The sequence below is a fragment of the Nerophis lumbriciformis genome, linkage group LG19 (genome assembly GCF_033978685.3).
Source record: "Nerophis lumbriciformis linkage group LG19, RoL_Nlum_v2.1, whole genome shotgun sequence".
Classification (NCBI taxonomy): Eukaryota; Metazoa; Chordata; class Actinopteri; order Syngnathiformes; family Syngnathidae; genus Nerophis; species Nerophis lumbriciformis.
Genome location: NC_084566.2, coordinates 33,922,727 through 33,938,540, shown reverse-complemented (window position 1 = coordinate 33,938,540; position 15,814 = coordinate 33,922,727). Strand labels below are relative to the sequence as shown.

The window sequence follows — 15,814 nt, the reverse complement described above, 5'->3', positions numbered from 1 at the left end:
ATATCAGTATATACTATATACTGTATATATAATATGTAAATATTACATATATATTTTATATTGCTGCTATGGTACATTTTTTGTCTACTTTATACCTGCATTATCCTTTCCATCCTTACCCTTTGAAACTGAGCTACTGTGTGGAACAATTTCCCTTGTGGATCAATAAATTTTGTCTAAGTCTTAAGTCTATACTGAAAAAACTCAACCCTATGGGATGACAATGAGAAACCTTGGAGAGGACCGCAGATGTGGAGAGAACCGCAGATGGGCGACCGGTGCAATGGACATCGAGTGGATCTAGTTAATAGTGTGAGAGTCCAGTCCATAGTGGATCTAACATAATAGTGTGAGAGTCCAGTCCATAGTGGATCTAACATAATAGTGTGAGAGTCCAGTCCATAGTGGATCTAACATAATAGTGTGAGAGTCCAGTCCATAGTGGATCTAACATAATAGCGTGAGAGTCCAGTCCATAGTGGATCTAACATAATAGTGTGAGAGTCCAGTCCATAGTGGATCTAACTTAATAGTGTGAGAGTCCAGTCCATAGTGGATCTAACATAATAGTGTGAGAGTCCAGTCCATAGTGGATCTAGCATAATAGTGTGAGAGTCCAGTCCATAGTGGATCTAGCATAATATTGTGAGAGTCCAGTCTATAGTGGATCTAGCATAATATTGTGAGAGTCCAGTCCATAGTGGATCTAACATAGTAGTGAGAGTCCAGTCCATAGTGGATCTAGCATAATAGTGTGAGAGTCCAGTCCATAGTGGATCTAACATACTAGGGTGAGAGTCCAGTCCATAGTGATTCTAACATAATATTGTGAGAGTCCAGTCCATAGTGGATCTAACATAATATTGTGAGAGTCCAGTCCATAGTGGATCTAACATAATAGTGTGAAAGTCCAGTCCATAGTGGATCTAACATAATATTGTGAGACTCCAGTCCATAGTGGATCTAACATAATAGTGAGAGTCCAGTCCATAGTGGTTCTAACATAATAGTGAGAGTCCAGTCCATAGTGGATCTAACATAATAGTGTGAGAGTCTAGTTCAGTGGATCTAACATAATATTGTAAGAGTCCAGTTCATAGTGGATCTAGCATAATAGTGTGAGAGTCTAGTCCATAGTAGATCTAACATAATAGTGAGAGTCCAGTCCATAGTAGATCTAACATAATAGTGTGAGAGTCCAGTCCATAGTGGATCTAACATAATAGTGTGAAAGTCCAGTTCATAGTGGAACTAACATAATAGTGTGAGAGTCCAGTCCATAGTGGATCTAACATAATAGTGAGAGTCCAGCCCATAGTGGATCTAACATAATAGCGTGAGAGTCCAGTCCATAGTGGATCTAACATAATAGTGTGAGAGTCCAGTCCATAGTGGATCTAACTTAATAGTGTGAGAGTCCAGTCCATAGTGGATCTAACATAATAGTGTGAGAGTCCAGTCCATAGTGGATCTAGTTAATAGTGTGAGAGTCCAGTCCATAGTGGATCTAACATAATAGTGTGAGAGTCCAGTCCATAGTGGATCTAACATAATAATGTGAGAGTCCAGTCCACAGTGGATCTAGCATAATAGTGTGAGAGTCCAGTCCATAGTGGATCTAGCATAATATTGTGAGAGTCCAGTCTATAGTGGATCTAGCATAATATTGTGAGAGTCCAGTCCATAGTGGATCTAAGATAGTAGTGAGAGTCCGGTCCATAGTGGATCTAGCATAATAGTGTGAGAGTCCAGTCCATAGTGGATCTAACATACTAGGGTGAGAGTCCAGTCCATAGTGATTCTAACATAATATTGTGAGAGTCCAGTTCATAGTGGATCTAACATAATATTGTGAGAGTCCAGTCCATAGTGGATCTAACATAATAGTGTGAAAGTCCAGTCCATAGTGTATCTAACATAATATTGTGAGACTCCAGTCCATAGTGGATCTAACATAATAGTGAGAGTCCAGTCCATAGTGGTTCTAACATAATAGTGAGAGTCCAGTCCATAGTGGATCTAACATAATAGTGTGAGAGTCCAGTCCATAGTGGATCTAACATAATAGTGTGAGAGTCTAGTTCAGTGGATCTAACATAATATTGTGAGAGTCCAGTTCATAGTGGATCTAGCATAATAGTGTGAGAGTCTAGTCCATAGTAGATCTAACATAATAGTGTGAGAGTCTAGTTCAGTGGATCTAACATAATATTGTGAGAGTCCAGTTCATAGTGGATCTAGCATAATAGTGTGAGAGTCCAGTCCATAGTAGTTCTAACATAATAGTGTGAGAGTCTAGTCCATAGTAGATCTAACATAATAGTGTGAGAGTCCAGTCCATAGTGGATCTAACATAATAGTGTGAAAGTCCAGTTCATAGTGGAACTAACATAATAGTGTGAGAGTCCAGTCCATAGTGGATCTAACATAATAGTGAGAGTCCAGTCCATAGTGGATCTAACATAATAGTGTGAGAGTCCAGTCCATAGTGGATCTAACATAATAGTGAGAGTCCAGTCCATAGTGGATCTAGCAAATCACATGTCTATATATTTTTTGGCCTATAAATGTCTACTGCCTATACCAATAATGATTGTGATTCTAAATATGACAAAGAACAGCAGCAGAGTAGAAGCAATAGACTTTACATGATGACCAGCCCACCTCCTTCTTCTTGAGGTCCTTCATGCGGCGCACCAACGTTAGGTAGAAGCCGGCGCCGAAGCAGTTCTTGAGAAAGAGCGGCGATCCGCAGCAGTGCAGCTGGCCTCTGGAGATGATGGCGATGCGGTCACTCAACAGGTCGGCCTCGTCCATGTGATGCGTGGACAGGATCACCGTGCGACCTGCACCCCAACCATACATGTTACTGTTATTTCACGGAGATTTACAATGATGTCCGACTTCTGCAGTATACGTACCAGATCTGTATTTCAACAGGAGGTCCCAGATTGACCTCCTGGAGTACGGATCCACTCCTGAGGTGGGCTCATCCAGGATGACCACCTTCGACCCGCCAACAAACGCCATGGCGACTGACAGCTTCCTCTGCATGCCGCCTGCAGTGAGAGAGGTGGCATGGAGGCTTTTCTTGCAGATACAATGGCGACCCCACCGTTGTCTTCTCACCAGAGAGATTCTGCGCCTCGTCGTCTCTCTTGTGAGGCAGGCCCAGGTCCACCAGCATGTCCTCCACCTCCTTCTCCGCCTCCGCTCGGGTGCGACCCTTCAGCAGCGAGTAGAAAAGGATGTGCTCCTCCACCGTGAGACTGCGACAGGAACGAGAACCATGAGAGCCGTTCTTATAGTTAATCACCCGCTTTTCTCACTACAAGCCCAAATGTGAAGTGAATTATATTTATATAGCACTTTTCTCTAGTGACTCAAAGCGATTTACAAACCCCGTTTCCATATGAGTTGGGAAATTGTGTTAGATGTAAATATAAACAGAATACAATGATTTGCAAATCCTTTTCAACCCATATTCAGTTGAATGCACTACAAAGACAAGATATTTGATGTTCAAACTCATAAACTTTTTTTTGTTGCAAATAATAATTATTAACTTAGAATTTCATGGCTGCAACACGTGCCAAAGTAGTTGGGAAAGGGCATGTTCACCACTGTGTTACATGGCCTTTCCTTTTAACAACACTCAGTAAACGTTTGGGAACTGAGGAGACACATTTTTGAAGCTTCTCAGGTGGGATTCTTTCCCATTCTTGCTTGATGTACAGCTTAAGTTGTTCAACAGTCCGGGGGTCTCCGTTGTGGTATTTTAGGCTTCATAATGCGCCACACATTTTCAATGGGAGACAGGTCTGGACTACAGGCAGGCCAGTCTAGTACCCGCACTCTTTTACTATGAAGCCACGTTGATGTAACACGTGGCTTGGCATTGTCTTGCTGAAATAAGCAGGGGCGTCCATGGTAACGTTGCTTGGATGGCAACATATGTTGCTCCAAAACCTGTATGTACCTTTCAGCATTAATGGCGCCTTCACAGATGTGAAAGTTACCCATGTCTTGGGCACTAATACACCCCCATACCATCACAGATGCTGGCTTTTCAACTTTGCGCCTATAACAATCCGGATGGTTCTTTTCCTCTTTGGTCCGGAGGACACGACGTCCACAGTTTCCAAAAACAATTTGAAATGTGGACTCGTCAGAACACAGAACCCTTTTCCTTTTTGTATCAGTCTATCTTAGATGACCTCAGGCTCAGCGAAGCCGACGGCGTTTCTGGGTGTTGTTGATAAACAGTTTTCGCCTTGCATAGGAGAGTTTAACTTGCACTTACAGATGTAGCAACAAACTGTAGTTACTGACAGTGGGTTTCTGAAGTGTTCCAGAGCTCATGTGGTGATATCCTTTACACACTGATGTCGCTTGTTGATGCAGTACCGCCTGAGGGATTGAAGGTCACGGGCTTAGCTGCTTACGTGCAGTGATTTCTCCAGATTCTCTGAACCCTTTGATGATATTACGGATCGCAGATGGTGAAATCCCTAAATTCCTTGCAATAGCTGGTTGAGAAAGGTTTTTCTTAAACTGTTCAACAATTTGCTCACGCATTTGTTGACAAAGTGGTGACCCTCGCCCCATCCTTGTTTGTGAATGACTGAGCATTTCATGGAATCTACTTTTATACCCAATCATGGCACCCACCTGTTCCCAATTAGCCTGTTCACCTGTGGGATGTTCCAAATAAGTGTTTGATGAGCATTCCTCAACTTTATCAGTATTTATTGCCACCTTTCCCAACTTCTTTGTCACGTGTTGCTGGCATCAAATTCTAAAGTTAATGATTATTTGCAAAAAAAAAAAAATGTTTATGAGTTTGAACATCAAATATGTTGTCTTTGTAGCATATTCAACTGAATATGGGTTGAAAATGATTTGCAAATCATTGTATTCCGTCTATATTTACATCTAACACAATTTCCCAACTCATATGGAAACGGGGTTTGTACATACATACATACATACATACATATATACATATAAAAATGTATATATATATATGTATTTGTATATATATATATATATATATATATATATATATATATATATATCTGTAAAGCACCAATTCCATTGGCAGCAAAACAGGCCCAGAGCATAATACTACCACCACCATGCTTGACGGTAGGTGTGGTGTTCCTGGGATTAAAGGCCTCACCTTTTCTCCTCCAAACTGGGTATTGTGGCCAAACAGCTCAATTTTTGTTTCATCTGACACCACATAGACAAAGATAAGAGCTTCTGGTTGTATAGCTTGTAGTGTAGCTTGCTACAGTTGTCTGGGGAAAACTACATTTAATCGTGAGTAACTTGTAGCTGAGCTTATTACATTCCCCAAGTAGCTTGCCCATCACTTGCTACAATACAATAACACGTGAGTACTGTATTATCACCTTTTTAAAGGGCAGCTTCAAAACGTGCAGGTTTACCTAATAAAATGCCAGTATATTTACATTTTTGTATTTCTTAATTGTGACTCACTGTTTGAAGAGGATGTTGTACTGAGGACACGTCCCCAAAGAGGCTCGTATGGCGTCCATGTCCGTGCGAATGTCTCTTCCGTAGATGTAAGCGGTGCCGGACGTGGGCGGGAAGAGTCCGGTCAGAATGGACCTGAACAGGAGACAAGTTCACGACACAAGCCTTAAAAAAAAAATAAAAAAAATAAAGATTTTACATGGTGGTGGTTTTTCCGGCGCCGTTGTGTCCCAGGAAGGACGTGATCTGTCCCTCGTAGAAGTTGAGGCTCAGACGGTCGACGGCCGGACGACAGCCTCTGTCGAACACCTTGACCAGGTCCTGGATCTGCACCCCCATGGCTAGGCTGAGCGGGTCGGCCTCAAACAACAGCAGGCCTGCAAAGAGGAGCAAATTAATTTGATAAAGTCATTACATTTTTAATTTAATTTATGTTATCAATCAATCAGTCAATCAATAATTACATATATAGCCCTAAATCACGAGTGTCTCAAAGGGCTGCACAAGCCACAACGACATCCTCGGCTCAGATCCCACATCAGGGCAAGGAAAAACTCAACCCAATGGAATGACAATGAGAAACCTTGGAGGGGACCGCAGATGTGGGAACCCACCCCCTGGGCGACCGGTGCAATGGACGTCGAATGGATCTAACATAATAGTGTGAGAGTCCAGTCCATAGTGGATCTAGCATAATAGTGTGAGAGTTCAGTCCATAGTGGATCTAACATAATAGTGTGAGAGTCCAGTCCATAGTGGATCTAACATAATAGTGTGAGAGTCCAGTCCATAGTGGATCTAGCATAATAGTGTGAGAGTCCAGTCCATAGTGGATCTAACATAATAGGGAGAGTCCAGTCCATAGTGGATCTAACATAATACTGTGAGAGTCCAGTCCATAGTGGATCTAACATAATAGGGAGAGTCCAGTCCATAGTGGATCTAACATAATATTGTGAGAGTCCAGTCCATAGTGGATCTAGCATAATAGTGTGAGAGTCCAGTCCATAGTGGATCTAACATAATAGTGAGAGAGTTCAGTCCATAGTGGATCTAACATAATAGTGTGAGAGTCCAGTCGATAGTGGATCTAACATAATAGTGTGAGAGTCCAGCCCATAGAGGATCTAACATAATAGTGAGAGTCCAGTCCATAGTGGATCTAACATAATAGTGAGAGTCCAGTCCATAGTGGATCTAACATAATAGTGAGAGAGTTCAGTCCATAGTGGATCTAACATGATAGTGAGAGAGTTCAGTCCATAGTGGATCTAACATAATAGTGAGAATCCAGTCCATAGTGGATTTAACATAATAGTATGAGACTCCAGTCCATAGTGGATCTAACATAATAGTGAGAGTCCAGTCCATAGTGGATCTAACATAATAGTGAGAGTTCAGTCCATAGTGGATCTAACATAATAGTGAGAGAGTTCAGTCCATAGTGGATCTAACATAATAGTGTGAGAGTCCAGCCCATAGTGGATCTAACATAATAGTGTGAGAGTCCAGTCCATAGTGGATCTAACATAATAGTGTGAGAGTCCAGTCCATAGTGGATCTAACATAATAGTGTGAGAGTCCAGCCCATAGAGGATCTAACATAATAGCGAGAGTCCAGTCCATAGTGGATCTAACATAATAGTGAAAGTCCAGTCCATAGTGGATCTAATATAATAGTGAGAGTCCAGTCCATAGTGGATCTAACATAATAGTGAGAGTCTAGTCCATAGTGGATCAAACATAATAGTGACAGTCCAGTCCATAGTGGATCTAGCATAATAGTGAGAGTCCAGTCCATAGTGGGGCCAGCAGGAGATCATCTTGAGTGGAGACAGGTCAGCAGCGCAGAGACGTCCCCAACATGAGTGGTCCATGTGGGTCCCAACTTTGGACAGCTAGCGCCTCATCTGTGGTCACCGAATGTTAGCTACCTCTCTTTGTTTATAATGTCTATTTTCTGCTGGATCCAACTCATTTGAGCTCAGGGGCCGCATGGAGGGATACATCTGTGCACACGCGGGGCCGGACTAGTAAAATCATGGCATTAAAATTAAAAAATAACTTCAGATTGTTTTCTTTCTCTTACTTTGGCCAAAAATAGAACAAACACATTCTGAAAATATGACAATAAAAGTATAGGAAAAAAATAGAATAACACCTCGACTGTCCACTAGGTGTCCTCAGCACTACAGCATCCAGAACCTGAGTTTTTATTCTCACCTTCTTCCTTTCCTGAGTCCTCATTGTCTCCAATTGGCTTCGCCTCCTCTTCCTCTTCCTCCTGGCGCCTCAGCCGCTCTTTTTCTCTCTCCAGACGTTCCCTCTTGCTTTGGTGCTTGCAGGTCTTCCTGCAGGCCGAGCCGTTACAGGTGTTGTTCTGCACAGGTGCGCCGCTCTCCGCATCCTCCTCTGCCTTGTCGGCTTCTGAAGGCACTGAGGGAGGAACATTAGAGATATTTCAAGGCACGTCTCCTTGTTACGGTATTGCCTGCAACGTCTACAGGTCACAGATTATTTACAAACCCCATTTCCATATGAGTTGGGAAATTGTGTTAGATGTAAATATAAACGGAATACAATGATTTGCAAATCCTTTTCAACCCATATTCAATTGAATGCACTACAAAGACAACATATTTGATGTTCAAACTCAGAAACTTTTTTTTTTTCTTTTGCAAATAATTAATTTAGAATTTTATGGCTGCAACACATGCCAAAGTAGTTGGGAAAGGGCATGTTCACCACTGTGTTACATGGCCTTTCCTTTTAACAACACTCAGTAAACGTTTGGGAACTGAGGAGACACATTTTTGAAGCTTCTCAGGTGGAATTCTTTCCCATTCTTGCTTGATGTACAGCTTAAGTTGTTCAACAGTCCGGGGGTCTCCGTTGTGCTATTTTAGGCTTCATAATGCACCACACATTTTCAATGGGAGACAGGTCTGGACTACAGGCAGGCCAGTCTAGTACCCGCACTCTTTTACTATGAAGCCACGTTGATGTAACACGTGGCTTGGCATCGTCTTGCTGAAATAAGCAGGGGCGTCCATGGTAACGTTACTTGGATGGCAACATATGTTGCTCCAAAACCTGTATGTACCTTTCAGCATTAATGGCGCCTTCACAGATGTGTAAGTTACCAATGTCTTGGGCACTAATACACCCCCATACCATCACAGATGCTGGCTTTTCAACTTTGCGCCTATAACAATCCGGATAGTTCTTTTCCTCTTTGGTCCGGAGGACACGACGTCCACAGTTTCCAAAAACAATTTGAAATGTGGACTCGTCAGACCACAGAACACTTTTCTACTTTGTATCAGTCCATCTTAGATGAGCTCAGGCCCAGCGAAGCCGACGGCGTTTCTGGGTGTTGTTGATAAACGGTTTTCGCCTTGCATAGGAGAGTTTTAACTTGCACTTACAGATGTAGCGACCAACTGTAGTTACTGACAGTGGGTTTCTGAAGTGTTCCTGAGCCCATGTGGTGATATCCTTTACACACTGATGTCGCTTGTTGATGCAGTACCGCCTGAGGGATCGAAGGTCACGGGCTTAGCTGCTTACGTGCAGTGATTTCTCCAGATTCTCTGAACCCTTTGATGATATTACGGACCGTAGATGGTGAAATCCCTAAATTCCTTGCAATAGCTGGTTGAGAAAGGTTTTTCTTAAACTGTTCAACAATTTGCTCACACATTTGTTGACAAAGTGGTGACCCTCGCCCCATCCTTGTTTGTGAATGACTGAGCATTTCATGGAATCTACTTTTATACCCAATCATGGCACCCACCTGTTCCCAATTTGCCTGTTCACCTGTGGGATGTTCCAAATAAGTGTTTGATGAGCATTCCTCAACTTTATCAGTATTTATTGCCACCTTTCCCAACTTCTTTGTCACGTGTTGCTGCCATCAAATTCTAAAGTTAATGATTATTTGAAGAAAAAAAAAATGTTTATCAGTTTGAACATCAAATATGTTGTCTTTGTAGCATATTCAACTGAATATGGGTTGAAAAGGATTTGCAAATCATTGCATTCCGTTTATATTTACATCTAACACAATTTCCCAACTCATATGGAAACAGGGTTTGTACATGATTTCCCACGGGAACATGTTTACATTTTAGGTTGCATTGTTTTTGGTATAATTGTGAGCTGGTAAGAATAATTCTAACCTGCATCGTCACTTCCAGCAGATGCAGGTGCAGCGTTGTGCCAGTAGGACGGCTGCAGAGGGAAGTAGAAGGGGCGTCCGATGCCATACTGTCCTGTAGGGGACACGATGCATCATATGATTGAGAAAAGTCTTTGCATGAATTGCACATTTGAGACCCAAGAAGGTTCAAGTAGCCCCACCCGGGAAGACGGTATCCAGGTACCAGGCCAGGACAGCGTAGAGAACGGCGTCCAGCAGCATCATGAGTATGGAGGTGAGGAACGAGTAGCCGTCCTTCTCCAGCGGGCTGGTCTGGATGTTGTCCCACTGCAAACCCAAACCCTGCTCCTCGTAGCGAGACAGGTACTCTGTGCCGAAGCCGAACGCCACCGGGGACAAAAGGCTCTGGACAGCAGAGGCGTATGAGAGACATGTGAGTCCCTGGGTGCAAATAACTTGTCCCAATACAACTTTTTTTGCTTCTGATTCGATACCGATATTGGAGCCTTGGGTGTTGGCCGATACTGATGTTAATCGGGAACAATATCAGCAAAAATCACACATAGTTTTATTTAAGATACTACACGGTCTACCTTCATCCTATCTTACTGATTGTATTGTACCATATGTCCCGGCAAGGAATCTGCGTTCAAAGAACTCCGGCTTATTAGTGATTCCCAGAGCCCAAAAAAAGTCTGCGGGCTATAGAACGTTTTCTATTGGGGCTCCAGTACTCTGGAATGCCCTCCCGGTAACAATTAGAGATGCTACCTCAGTAGAAGCATTTAAGTCCCATCTTAAAACTCATTTGTATACTCTAGCCTTTAAATAGACCCCCTTTTTAGACTAGTTGATCTGCCGTCTCTTTTCTTTTCTGCCCCCCTCTCCCTCGTGGAAGGAGGGGGAGGGCACAGGTTCGGTGGCCACGGATGAAGTGCTGGCTGTCCAGAGTCGGGACCCAGGGTGGACCGCTCGCCTGTGCATCGGTTGGGGACATCTCTGCGCTGCTGACCTGTCTCTGCTCGGGATGGTCTCCTGCTGGCCCCACTATGGACTAGACTCTCACTAGTATGTTGGATCCACTATGGACTGGACTCTCACACTATTATGTTAGATCCACTATGGACTGGACTCTCACTAGTATGTTAGATCCACTATGGACTGGACTCTCACTAGTATGTTGGATCCACTATGTACTGGACTCTCACACTATTATGTCAGATCCACTATGGACTGGACTCTCACACTATTATGTTAGATCCACTATGGACTGGACTCCCACTATTATGTTAGATCCACTATGGACTGGACTTTCACACTATTATGTTAGATCCACTATGGACTGGACTCCCACTATTATGTTAGATCCACTATGGACTGGACTTTCACACTATTATGCTAGATCCACTATGGACTGGACTCTCACACTATTATGTTAGATCCACTATGAACTGGACTCTCACACTATTATGTTAGATCCACTATGGACTGGACTCCCACTATTATGTTAGATCCACTATGGACTGGACTCTCACACTATTATGTTAGATACACTATGGACTGGACTCTCACTAGTATGTTAGATCCACTATGGACTGGACTCTCACACTATTATGTTAGATCCACTATGGACTGGACTTTCACACTATTATGCTAGATCCACTATGGACTGGACTCTCACACTATTATGTTAGATCCACTATGAACTGGACTCTCACACTATTATGTTAGATCCACTATGGACTGGACTCCCACTATTATGTTAGATCCACTATGGACTGGACTCTCACACTATTATGTTAGATCCACTATGGACTGGACTCTCACTAGTATGTTAGATCCACTATGGACTGGACTCTCACACTATTATGTTAGATCCACTATGGACTGGACTCCCACTATTATGTTAGATCCACTATGGACTGGACTGGACTTTCACACTATTATGCTAGATCCACTATGGATTGGACTCTCACACTATTATGTTAGATCCACTATGGACTGGACTCTCACACTACTATGTTAGATCCACTATGAACTGGACTCTCACACTATTATGTTAGATCCACTATGGACTGGACTTTCACAATATTATACTAGATCCACTATAAACTGGACTCTCACTATTATGTTAGATCCAATATGGACTGGACTCTCACACTATTATGTTAGATCCACTATGGACTGGACTTTCACAATATTATACTAGATCCACTATGGACTGGACTCTCACTATTATGTTAGATCCACTATGGACTGGACTCTCACAATATTATGTTAGATCCACTATGGACTGGACTCTCACAATATTATGTTAGATCCACTATGGACTGGACTCTCACAATATTATGTTAGATCCACTATGGACTGGACTCTCACAATATTATGTCAGACCCACTCGATATCCATTGCATTCGGTCTCCCCTAGAGAGAGGGGGGGGGGGTCACCCACATCTGCGGTCCTCTCCAAGGTTTCTCATAGTCATTCACATCGACGTCCCACTGTGTTGAGTTTTCCTTGCCCTTATGTGGGATCTGAACCGAGGATGTCGTTGTGGCTTGTGCAACCCTTTGAGACACTTGTGATTTCGGGCTATATAAATAAACATTGATTGATTGATTATTTTGTAGTGTGGAATATTAGAATATTAGTCAGAAAACAATGATAGTTTTGAAAACACTAACCTTATTGCAAATGTATGCTTTTAAAGTCAAGTGTAAATTAGTGTTTTGGCAACACCCGGTGGTCACAATGATTAATAAAGTTAAGCTCACAACGCAGTAAGTTGAATGATGCAGACACGTTTGTTACTGGATACTTTCTGATGCGCTTCTGCCTTGGAACTATAATTATTTGATACTTGTTTATATTGACAAATGTGAGGTTTTAGACTGCAATATGGAATGACACCTGTTACGTGTGTTTAGCTCGTGTGCTATTAAAGTTAAAGTTTCAATGATAGTCACACACACACTAGGTGTGGCGAAATTATTCTCTGCATTTGACCCATCACCCTTGATCACCCCCTGGGAGGTGAGGGGAGCAGTGAGCAGCAGCGGTGGCCACGCCCGGGAATCATTTTTGGTGATTTAACCCCCGATTCCAACCCTTGATGCTGAGTGCCAAGCAGGGAGGTAATGGCTCCCATTTTTATAGTCTTTGGTATGACTCGGCCGGGGTTTGAACTCACGACCTACCGATCTCAGGGCGGACACTCTAACCACTAGGCCACTGAGTTGTGTGCTCATGCTGTGTAGCAGCGAGCTGCTTGTAGCCTATAGCTACAATGTTTACCTTTGAGTTTGAGTTTATTTGGAACATGCATGCATACGTGATACGTCACAATTTCCAGTTCCTCTATTCAACATGCTCGAAAAGGAGTAGGAAGAAGCAGAGCTTATTTAATCCTACCCCTTTTTCCTTTACATAGCAGTTGCTAAAACTTTTGTTCACTTCCTGTTCTCAATTTATTCACAATATACTCCATAAGTAATAACAAAAAAAATAATACTTGGTGAAGTAAGTTATATTTCATATGGTGAGATGACTAAGATTATCTTGAAAATGAATGGATGGATGAGATAAATTCAGAATGTTTATCATGGTTCTTCTTCTTTGTACTTTGTAAACACTTTAAGTTTGAAGAGTTTCTTGAAGTGGATCATATTAGTACATTGTTCCATAATTCAATTTAATTTAATAACCTACTGTCGGAGGCGGATACTTACATATATCCGAATTTAAGTGTTACTTCTTTTATTTCATAATCATATTACAAAACAGCTAGTGTTTTTTCTTCCAAGTGTGGTCTTTTGGTTGTCTGCAAAACTGTGTGCTTAACCTTGAAGTGAGGAATGTTAGAGAGAGATAATAAGCATTTGTTTTGGCTAGAGAGACATGACTGCCAGAGGGGGAGGAAGAGAGACTTAAGGGGAGAGGGGTTTTGGTCGGGGGGGACAGACCATCTTGGCGGCGCGATAGAATGTTCTATGCTGGACTGGTCTCAAATGTATATCTGCAAAGCTTTGCAAATACATTACAAAATACCTATTCTGTCTCTGGTGGTTTTTCAACTCAGCTTTAAGTGTCGTAAAGAGCTTGGGAGCGACTTGTGACTTGAATTCCCTGGGAGGAACAACTGGTCCAAAACGCAACACTACTCAGTGGCCTCGTGGTTAAGAGTGTCCGCCCTGAGATCGGTAGGTCGTGAGTTCAAACCCCGGCCGGGTCATACCAAAGACTATAAAAATGGGACCCATTACCTCTCTGCTTGGCACTCAGCATCAAGGGTTGGAATTAGGGGTTAAATCACCAAAATTGATACCCGGGCGCGGCAACCGCTGCTGCTCACTGCTCCCCTCACCTCCCAGGGGGTGATCAAGGGGATGGGTCAAATGCAGAGGACAAATTTCACCACACCTAGTGTGTGTGTGTGTGTGACAATCATTGGTACTTTAACTTTACTTCAATTCCACATACCGATATACTGAAGGTTTTAAGTGTTGTACGTGCGTACAAATGTTTCAAATTACATTTTTCTCTAAGATTATATTTCTCCTATATTTTCTCCTTTTGCAAATGACTTGACTAAAATAGAAGAAAAGACCAACGTTGTGTGTTTATCGGAGGACTTTTCAGTGTTTCCCACACATTCATTTATTTGTGGCGGCCCGCCTCGAAACAATTACGTCCGCCACAAATGGATTTTTCGGCTTTTGACTCGCTCGACCGCTCATAAAAGCAATGGGACTCTGTCTGTGAATGTACCTTGTAGTTACAACTCCGGTGCAGTAGGTGGCGGTAGCCTACTATGCATTGTAACTCCGCCAATAGCACTGAATTCACCTGGTGGGCCAGAAGAAGAAGAAGAAGAAGAAGAAGAAGAAGAAGAAGAAAAAGAGGGACGGACGGACGGGATCAAAATACGAGGGTAATATAGGTTATAGGTAGATAGGTTATAGCTGCATCGCTCACGGCTCGTCATATATTTAACGTTAATCCGCGATTTCACCGAGTGTTTCACTGACGGTGAGCAGCCTGACGCTGCTTCATTAACACCGCCGCTGTTTGACTCGGGGGCCGGGGCAGACGCACGTAGCAACAGTCACGTGTTTTCATACCGACGAGCTAACGTGTCCAGATTATAACCCTGTTGTCAATAAACACACATGGACTGAAGCTAAATTGTCCACTGCAGCATGTGAATGCAATGAAAAGAATACAATCTGAGCCAACCAGTTGTTAAAATGTTGTCCAGGTTAATGTTTTGGCCATTAAAGGCCCTTCATTTCAAGATTTCAACTGTGATCGGGCTTTAAACAGGTGGCTGACCTGTTCAGATGAGTGTAACTGCTACTGGTCAAATAATGTGAAATAGCATTTCTTTTACATGTATGCAATGCCATTTAAATGTAATTATAGATAATAATAATAATAATAATAATAATAATAATAATAAATACTGTGTAGTGTTGTAAATAAACAACGGGAAGAATTTTAGTAAGATATAAGCCATGAGCACTACACAGCCAGAAAAAAACCTAGGCAGGACAAGTAAAAATATTGGGGCAAGTAGATTTGAGAAGTCGGGCAAGTAGAAAAAAACCTTAACGTTGAACCCTGCATGTGTTGAGCTGCTGCCGCTTAAGGTTAGACGGCACTGTACATAGAGCGGTTCTGCTCGTTAGTAATACATTCTAATGTTGGATGTTCACTCCTTCACACAGATGAGTATAGAAAAATATTTTCAACGGCCGAAAAGGGCTCGACTTGGAGAGGAGGTAGGCCTACAGTCCGGACCACAGGTGCAACCTGTTCAGCAGCAGCAGGAGGAGGAGGAGGAGGTTGACTGACTGTGGCAGGACACCTCTGCCTCTGTTTCACTTCATGTTGCTGGTAAATAATATGGTTGTAGTAGTAGGCTAAAGTTAAATTATTTAGTATTCACTAATTAAAGGGGCAGAGCTTTAAGAGACATTTTAGCTTTTATATTTTATAAGATATATTTTTTGTAAGAACCACAATTAATAAATATATTTCAGTTAATCACTAATTGTTCAAATCTGTATATAAATATGTAAATAAAATGTTGTAATTATATTCCAACTCCGCGTTCTTCTTGGTCATCTCCGCTGCCGCCGCCACCCCCC

At 42.4% G+C, this 15,814-nt stretch overlaps 1 protein-coding gene across 1 annotated transcript in view; it reads right to left on the bottom strand.

Annotated features, from left to right (window-relative positions):
• abca4b (ATP-binding cassette, sub-family A (ABC1), member 4b) overlaps positions 1-15,814 on the bottom strand; it is a 115,275-nt gene that overhangs the window by 43,731 nt on the left and 55,730 nt on the right. Inside the window, exons 19-26 of the mRNA XM_061978866.2 lie at positions 9,865-10,069; positions 9,684-9,776; positions 7,726-7,938; positions 5,702-5,879; positions 5,506-5,637; positions 3,130-3,269; positions 2,922-3,059; positions 2,665-2,846 (exon numbers count right to left, since the gene is read on the bottom strand). Of these exons, the coding sequence (XP_061834850.1) occupies positions 2,665-2,846; positions 2,922-3,059; positions 3,130-3,269; positions 5,506-5,637; positions 5,702-5,879; positions 7,726-7,938; positions 9,684-9,776; positions 9,865-10,069 (1,281 nt within the window). The remainder of the gene's footprint in view (positions 1-2,664; positions 2,847-2,921; positions 3,060-3,129; positions 3,270-5,505; positions 5,638-5,701; positions 5,880-7,725; positions 7,939-9,683; positions 9,777-9,864; positions 10,070-15,814) is intronic.